This window comes from Primulina tabacum, chromosome 7 (assembly GCF_025594145.1).
Source record: "Primulina tabacum isolate GXHZ01 chromosome 7, ASM2559414v2, whole genome shotgun sequence".
Classification (NCBI taxonomy): Eukaryota; Viridiplantae; Streptophyta; class Magnoliopsida; order Lamiales; family Gesneriaceae; genus Primulina; species Primulina tabacum.
In genome coordinates, this window is record NC_134556.1 from 18,011,651 (window position 1) to 18,020,659 (window position 9,009).

Below are 9,009 nucleotides of genomic sequence, written 5' to 3' on the forward strand. Positions count from 1 at the left end.
GCGCCACCTATTCTGCCTCTGCCCACTGGTTCCTCAAATATTGCTCTAGAAACGTCTCTTCCCTTCATAATTTGAAAAGGTGGTAAACAGGAAAGTTGTAGATCTATGTCTTGGCTTGAATCTACCACTGGTTTCATGCCATTTGAAGGTCTGAGTAAAAAGTTATGCCTATTATCCCAACATGTGTCATTGTAGGAGTGACGATACACACGACCCAATTCGGGGCGCTTTTGGCTTGTCTTCCACAATGATTTGTACAAAACTCAAAACGTGAAAATTGTAACCTTATATCTTAGCTTTCTAATGGTTATGACCTCACACAATTTGGATCAATATTCCAATGATTATGCTAAAACCCGTTCGAACTACCATATTTTCATCTAATTTCCTGCAGTCCTATACCAACTTTCATTACACTACTTCTACCTACACCTCTTACTACCACTATTTTAACACATATTTATTCTCAATACATCATAGATAATATAAAACTCATGTTCAATCTCAATATTGATACCTCAATCATCACGTGAAATCTGATGAGCTAAATAACTATATAATAAACGACATAAACGCATTATTATCATTTGTACGAGTAACCGGGCATTACAATTCTCCCCTCCTTCAAAGAATTTCGTCCTCGAAATTTGACGTACCATATAGTTCGGGATATCTCTGTTGGATCTCGTCTTCTCGCTCCCAAGTTGCTTCTTCAATTGCATGGTTGCGCCACAGTAGTTTTACCAAGGGTATTTCCTTGCCTCGTAACACTTTTGATTTCCTATCGAGGATTTGGACCGGTCGTTCTTCATATGAGAGATTCGATGCAAGCTCCAATGGTTCATAATGAAGAACGTGAGAAGGGTTGGCCAAATACTTTCGTAGCAATGAAACGTGAAAAACATTATGAACATTTGACAAGTTCGGTGGTGAAGCAACTCGGTAGGCTCTGTCTCCTATTCTTTCCAAGATTTCAAATGGACCGATATATCTTGGACTCAATTTTCCTTTCTTACCAAAACGCAAAATGCCCTTCAATGGTGATATCTTTACAAATACATGGTCACCAACCTGAAATTCCAATCGACGACGTCGCACATCAGCATAGCTTTTCTGTCGACTCTGGGCAGTGTGCATTCTTTCTCTGATCTTGGTTACCAATTCAGCTGTCTATTGTACCAATTCAGGGCCTAATAATTTCCTTTCTCCTATTTCATCCCAATGTACTGGAGATCGACATTTTCTACCATATAATGCAGTATATGGTGCCATTCCAATGCTTGACTGATAGCTATTGTTATATGTAAACTCAGCCAACGGTAGTTTACTGTCCCAACTACCTGGGAAGTCAATAGTACATGCCCTCAACATATCTTCTAAGATCTGATTCACTCGTTCTGATTGTCCATCAGTTTGAGGGTGGAATGCTGTGCTGAATGACAATCGAGTTCCCATAGCATGATGCAAGCTTTTCCAAAATGCAGATGTAAATTTGGGATCTCTATCTGATACAATGGACACTGGGATGCCATGAAGCCTCACTATCTCTTTGATGTATTCTTCAGCATATTGATTCATCGTGTATGTGGTCTTAACCGGAAGAAAATGAGCTGATTTTGTAAGTCGATCCACAATAACCTATATAGCATTGAAGCCTCTTTGAGTTCTTGGCAAACCAAGAATGAAATCTATTGTGATGTGTTCCCATTTCCATTCAGGAATGGGTAGTGGTTTCAGGAGTCCTGCTGGTCTTTGATGTTCAGTTTTGACCTATTGACAAGTTAGACATTGTACAACAAATTGAGCAATGTCCTTTTTCATACCTGGCCACCAAAATAATGGTTTCAAATCCTTGTACATTTTAGTGCCTCCTGGATGGATCGAATAGGGAGTAGCATGAGCATCAATAAGAATGTCGTTCCTGATCGTTCCTTGTTTTGGCACACACAATCTACCCCGATATGTCCGTATTCCTTCCCCATTCAATTCAAAGTTCGAATGTCCTTTATCCTCATCTCGCTGTCTCAATTGCTGGAATTCAGTATCTGTATTTTTTTCGGCCTTGATCCTGTCTGCAAGTGTTGGTCGAATCATGAGAGATGATAATTGGATTGCAGTGCCCTTTGGCATAACATTAATCTTCAAATTCTGCAAATCCCATAAAATTTGTTCTTGTACTTGCATTGCAGCAATAGAACTGGACTTTCGACTTAACGCATCTGCAACAACATTGGCTTTGCCTGGATGATAATTAATAACACAATCGTAATCCTTCACCAATTCCAACCAACGTCGTTGTCTCATATTCAGTTCTTTTTGCGTGAATAAATATTTCAAACTCTTGTGGTCCGTATAAATTTCACATCGTTCGCCATACAAATAATGGCGCCATATTTTCAATGCAAATACCACTGCTGCCAGTTCTAAATCATGTGTTGGATAGTTCTTTTCATATTCTTTCAATTGCCTAGAGGCATAAGCAATCACCTTCCCGTGTTGCATCAAGACTGCTCCTAAACCTTGTTTCGAAGCATCACTGTACACTATAAAATCTCCTGATCCTTCTGGAATAGCAAGGACCGGTGCTGAATCAATTTTACCTTTAACTCTTGGAAACTGCAATCACATGCTTCGTCCCATACAAATTTCACATTCTTTCGAGTTAAAGCAGTCAAAGGCAATGCTATCTTAGAAAATCCCGCTATAAACCGACGGTAATGACCAGCTAGCCCAAGAAAACTAAGTACCTCGGTAACAGTGGTAGGTCGTAGCCAGTTATTAACAGCTTCAATCTTACTTGGATCCACTGATATGCCTTCTTTTGAAATGATATGACCCAAGGATGATATTTGTTCAAGCCAAAATTCACATTTCTTCCATTTTCCATATAAATGTTTATCCTTCAAAGTCTGCAAAACTAATTGCAAATGTTCTCTATGCTCCTCTACAGTTCGTGAGTAGATGAGAATATCATGTATAAACACAATCACGAACCTGTCTAGGAATGGCTTGAAAATTCTGTTCATTAGATCCATAAATGCAGCTGGTGCATTCGTTAGTCCAAATGGCATTACAAGAAATTCATAATGCCCGTACCTGGTTCTGAAGGCAGTCTTTGAAATATCATCTGACTTCACTTTTAATTGATGATAGCCTGTTCGTAGATCAATTTTCGAAAAGATAGCAGCTCCTTGTAGTTGATCAAACAAATCATCAATTCTAGGGAGTGGATATTTATTTTTGATTGTCACTTTGTTCAACTCCCGATAATCAATGCATAGACGAAGAGTACCGTCTTTCTTTTTCACAAACAAAACAGGAGCACCCCACGGTGAAAAGCTCGGTGTAATAAACCCTTTATCAAGCAACTCCTATAACTGTTCTTTCAGTTATTTCATTTCTGTAGGAGCTAATCGATAAGGAGCTTTTGAGATCGGATGAGTTCCTGCACTTGCTACGGTGAATGGTTCAGCTCCTACTGGTGCAAACTTGATCATCTTTATGCCACAGTCAATAGTAACTCTGTACTTCGAGAGCCAATCCATTCCCAATATCACATCAAAATCGGTCATTTTCAAAACAATCAATTCAACATACATCTGATGGCCTTGGGCATATATTGGACATCCTCGCACAATCTGATCTGTCTGTAATTCTTGCCCGGAAGGTAAGGCTATGGCGAGTTGTGTCTCTGTTGTACTTGGTGTAATGTCCAGTCTCTTTACAGGCGATTCCGAAATAAAAGAATGCGTGGCTCCTGAATCTAGTAAAACAATAGTAGTAATACCAGAAACCAAGAACATACCGGTGATCATCGATGTATCTGCATCCACTTCTTCTTTGGTCATGGAGAAAAGGCGTCCCTGTACTTTCTCAGAACTTCCTGGACAATTCTTGGCGAGATGTCCTGGCTTCTTGCAACGATAACAGACATTAGAACCCTGCATACACTCCCCGCCATGGAGTTTGCCACATTTAGGACAAGGTGGCCTGTCCTGTTCTTTACGTGGAGGGGGACCCTTGCTACGGGGTTCCTCTGGTCGAGCACCTTTGCTATCGGTCTTTTTGCCTTGTCCTGTTCCTTGGCTCTTTTGAAAGTATTGTTGCCTTCGTTGTTGCCTGTCTATGTCAATGTCATGTTCATCTTGTTCTGCCATAAGTGCTCTTTCTACTATCTCCCCGTATGTAGCAACTTTCGACATTCTTACATCTCTTTTAATTTCAGAGCGAAGTCTCCGCATGAAATGTTCGCCCTTACTGGTGTCATCTTGTGCAATATATGGTACATATTGGACTCCGGCCTCAAATTGTTGAATATATTCAGTCATTGACATGGTTCCTTGCTTCAAATTCAGAAAATCACTGGCTTTCTTGGCTCGTACGTCTTTACTGAAATATTTGTTATAAAACACAGTTTTGAAAGTTCCCCATGTCAATGGTCCAACTGGTAATGCCACTTTTGCACTTTCCCACCATATTCTTGCATGTTTTGTTAAGAGAAAGATGGCACAAGTCACTTGGTCAGCATCATCCATATGAAGGTAGGAGAAGATGGAATCCAATGACTTAATCCACTCTTCTGCTATTGCTGGATCGGTGCTTCCCATGAATTCCGGAGGATTCAAACGTCTAAAACGATCATATACGTCGGTTTGAACAGGCCCATGTCGGTGTACTATGGCTTGTGCTTGTGCCTGTTCTTGAGTAGTCCGTTGCATTTCCAGTAGCTGCTGTATTTGTTCACCATGGACCTTTGCTTGTTGTTGGAGTAATTGGGCGAAGTCATCTACAGGTCGTGGCGCACTACCTTCACCTTCGACTGCTGGGGCCTTGCCCTTAGATGACTCTCCCTCATGTACTTTACGTTTCGGTGGCATCGTTGCTTATCTTAACCTACATGTAGGATACATAGACACATAACTTAGCATAAACTATGGAATACAAAGATACTTACTTGTCGAGTTCCCCATGTGTGGATGAAGTGAAGTGTCTTTCCTGTCAAAGAACCGTGGGCTCTGATACCATAAAAATGTCACACCCTAACTCTATACTTGACATGATTAATGATACTTATACTTGTAATCTAAAAATGTCACACCCTTACTCTATACTTGACATGATTAATGATACTTATACTTGTAATCAAAATAAGGTTTGAATGATATAATTATAGTATGAAGTAAATCAAACAAGAGGCATCACTTTGATGGTTTACAAAAATTTTGGCATGATGTCCCTATATTTTGTATACACCAAAACTCAAGCAATACTATTCATACACATTTATAAACATATTCTCATATACCAACATACTTTGTATCATCATACATAACATGGAACTTGTTTCAAACCCTCATATAAAATTTACAACAATACATATGCGGAAGCTATACAATAAGAGGTCCCGGTTCTTGTCGAGGTAGGGCACGTCACAAGCATCCATTGGCGAACCGGCATCCTATGTCTCTTCACTACCTGATCCTGTAACACATGAGCTACTTGAGTTTATAAAACTCAATAAGTTGGCACTTATACGTATCAATATACATCGAAGGAACGTACATATCAAGTCGTGACAACAATGAATCTTAAAAACATGTCATACCGTAGCATATATTCAATGTTCATTTTTGTACTTGAGCCTCATTAGTTGACCTGTACTACCGTGCTTGCTTTATTATATAGCTACTACTGTGTTGGACGTCAGGGAACAATCTTTGGCATCCCCACGCCCCATGAACATATATTGGCCAATAGCTTTGGTGGACTTAAAACCACCCATGATGTCAACAAGCTCTATATCATGTAAAAATCAGTCCTTTTCCTTTCATGTCCATGTTCATGTTCATGACATAGCATCCATCTTCAATATTCATGAGTTCCTTACATATTTAATACATAACAATGGAATATGGTGCTATGTTTTCATCAATAAACATACTAAAAATGTACATATAGCAATAGAAAATGCGAAGCATTTGAAATTCATGATATTACTCATGTATTACTTCAAGAACATGCCAACTTACTGTCCAAGCGTAAGAACACTGGTTTGAGACGATGTTCCTTGTTCCTATGCTGTCAAACATATCATTAATTCAATTACTATATCTATTCTAGGTGAAAATCACTCCTCTACATGTAGAACACTAAAAGAGAAGAAAACTTACACATATATGATGTCCTTGTGATGGAGAACTAAGTTCTTACATCAAAGTGATGAAAGGAATGAAGAAAGGGGCTTTTGGAAGAAAATTTCTTGATTTCCTCTCGAGCTTTGCTGTGAAAAGGTTTGGAAAACTGATGGAAGTGCTTAGAAAAGTCGAAACTTATCTTCTTATATGAAAGGCGGCGCTCGGGCGGTCATTTTCTACCGCTCGAGCGCGGAACATTCTGTCCAAAACGAAGATTTTTCGTCCAGGGGCGCTCGGGCGGTAAAATCCTACCGCTCGGGCGCCACCTATTCTGCCTCTGCCCACTGGTTCCTCAAATATTGCTCTAGAAACGTCTCTTCCCTTCATAATTTGAAAAGGTGGTAAACAGGAAAGTTGTAGATCTATGTCTTGGCTTGAATCTCCCACTGGTTTCATGCCATTTAAAGGTCTGAGTAAAAAGTTATGCCTATTATCCCAACATGTGTCATTGTAGGAGTGACGATACACACGACCCAATTCGGGGCGCTTTTGGCTTGTCTTCCACAATGATTTGTACAAAACTCAAAACGTGAAAATTGTAACCTTATATCTTAGCTTTCTAATGGTTATGACCTCACACAATTTGGATCAATATTCCAATGATTATGCTAAAACCCGTTCGAACTACCATATTTTCATCTAATTTCCTGCAGTCCTATACCAACTTTCATTACACTACTTCTACCTACACCTCTTACTACCACTATTTTAACACATATTTATTCTCAATACATCATAGATAATATAAAACTCATGTTCAATCTCAATATTGATACCTCAATCATCACGTGAAATCTGATGAGCTAAATAACTATATAATAAACGACATAAACGCATTATTATCATTTGTACGAGTAACCGGGCATTACAACAACATTTGCCTTTCCTGGGTGATAACTAATAGTCACATCATAATCTTTGACAAGCTCTAACCACCGCCTCTGTCGCATATTGAGTTCTTTTTGAGAAAACAAATACTTTAAACTCTTGTGGTCCGTGAAAATTTCACACTTTTCGCCATATAAATAATGTCTCCAAATCTTCAGGGCGAAAACCACAGCTGCCAGCTCCAAATCATGCGTAGGATAATTCTTCTCGTAGTCCTTCAACTGGCGAGAAGCATAGGCTATAACCTTTCCACGTTGCATCAGCACTGCACCAAGACCTTTCTTCGACGCGTCAGTATAAACAACAAAGTCCTCAGAACCACTGGGCAATGCAAGTACCGGAGCTGTCGTCAATCTATCTTTCAACTCTTGAAATCCACTTTGGCAATCATTGGACCACTCAAACTTCACAGTCTTCCTCGTCAGATTGGTTAACGGCAGGGCAATCTTGAAGAAATCTGAAATAAAACGACGATAATAACCCGCCAAACCGAGAAAACTGCGTACCTCTGATACAGTGGTAGAAATAGGCCATTTCTAAACTGCCTCTATCTTCACTGGATCGACAGCTATACCATCCTTCGAAACAAAATGGCCTAAGAAAGAAATCTGCTCCAACCAGAATTCACATTTCTTCAGCTTAGCATACAACCTCTTCTCTTTCAACAACTAAAGAACAACTCTGAGCTGCTCTGCATGAAGCTCTCTGGTCTTGGAATAGATCAATATGTCATCGATGAAAACAATGACAAAGCTATCCAAATAAGGCTTGAACACTCGGTTCATAAGATCCATGAAGACTGAAGGAGCATTAGTCAGACCAAAAGACATTACAAGGAACTCATAATGACCGTACCTGGTCTGAAACTCCGTCTTAGGGATATCAGACTCCCTAACCTTCAACTGATAATAGCCAGATCGCAGATCAATCTTCGAAAACACGGTAGCTCCTTGCAGCTGATCAAACAAGTCATCTATCCATGGTAACGGATATTTATTCTTGATAGTCACTTTGTTGAGCTCTCTGTAATCAATACACAGCCGCAAAGACCCATCTTTCTTCTTGACGAAAAGAACCGGAGCTCCCCATGGCGAAGAACTCGGCCGAATGAAATCTTTATCCAAAAGATCCTGCAACTGCGTCTTCAACTCTTTCATCTCTGTTGGGGCCATTCTATACGGAGCCTTAGAAATAGGAACCGTACCTGGAACTAGATCCATCACAAACTCTACATCTCTGTCCGGCCGTAAACCCGGAACATCATCCTCAAAAACATCAGAGAACTCTCTCACAACATCAATATCATCAATATTCAACTTCACAATTCTATCCACATCCACAATCGAAGCCAAAAACCCATCACAACCTCTAAACAACAACTTCTTAGTCTCAAGAAACGAAATAAAAGGAAGGATCAGCGAAGTACCTGCACTGGCGAGCATACCTTCCTTATTGCCATCATCTGCAAATTTCACCGTCTTAGCAACCCAATCAATCACTGCACGATAGGTTGATAGCCAATCCTTGCCAAGTATAATATCAAACGCAACCATCGGGATAACAATCAAGTCGGCATAAACCACTCGCTCATTAATTTGAACAGAGCACGCATACACAATAGATGTCGGGCACAACACATCCCCCGAAGGCAATACAACATTAAACTGGAGGGGAATAACAGAAGGAACTATATCCAAATATCTCAAAAATAGTTCAGACATAAAAGAATGAGTAGCACCTGTATCAATCAATGTCGTAGCTACTGTGCCTGAAATTAAAATAGTGCTAGAGATCACAGAAGAATTATGGTTTATACCTTCCTTCGTCATGGTAAAGATGCGACCCTGAACCTTCTCTTTACATGTTCCTCTAGGACAATCTTTGGCAATGTGGCCTGCAATGCCACATCGATAACAAGTGTGAGTAC

At 39.9% G+C, this 9,009-nt stretch overlaps 1 protein-coding gene across 1 annotated transcript; it reads right to left on the reverse strand.

Annotated features, from left to right (window-relative positions):
* Window positions 1–2,024: 2,024 nt before the first annotated feature.
* LOC142550596 (uncharacterized) lies at window positions 2,025–4,877 on the reverse strand. Its single transcript, XM_075659668.1, has 4 exons — window positions 3,701–4,877; window positions 2,748–2,944; window positions 2,488–2,616; window positions 2,025–2,072 (listed from the first exon to the last, which is right to left on the reverse strand). Exons 1-4 carry the CDS (start codon window positions 4,875–4,877, stop codon window positions 2,025–2,027), a joined length of 1,551 nt encoding a protein of 516 aa, XP_075515783.1.
* Between the last annotated feature and the right edge of the window lie 4,132 nt (window positions 4,878–9,009).

Bases quoted from the DNA above. Each gene is read 5' to 3' on its own strand.
- LOC142550596 (XM_075659668.1), bottom strand. From the start codon at position 4,877: ATGCCACCGAAACGTAAAGTACATGAGGGAGAGTCATCTAAGGGCAAG. The intron at 2,945-3,700 runs GTACAACAGAGA...CACGAACTGTAG, and splicing joins GAGACTGGACATTACACCAA to AGGAGCATAGAGAACATTTG. The intron at 2,617-2,747 runs GTACTTAGTTTT...ATGTGATTGCAG, and splicing joins GACCTACCACTGTTACCGAG to TTTCCAAGAGTTAAAGGTAA.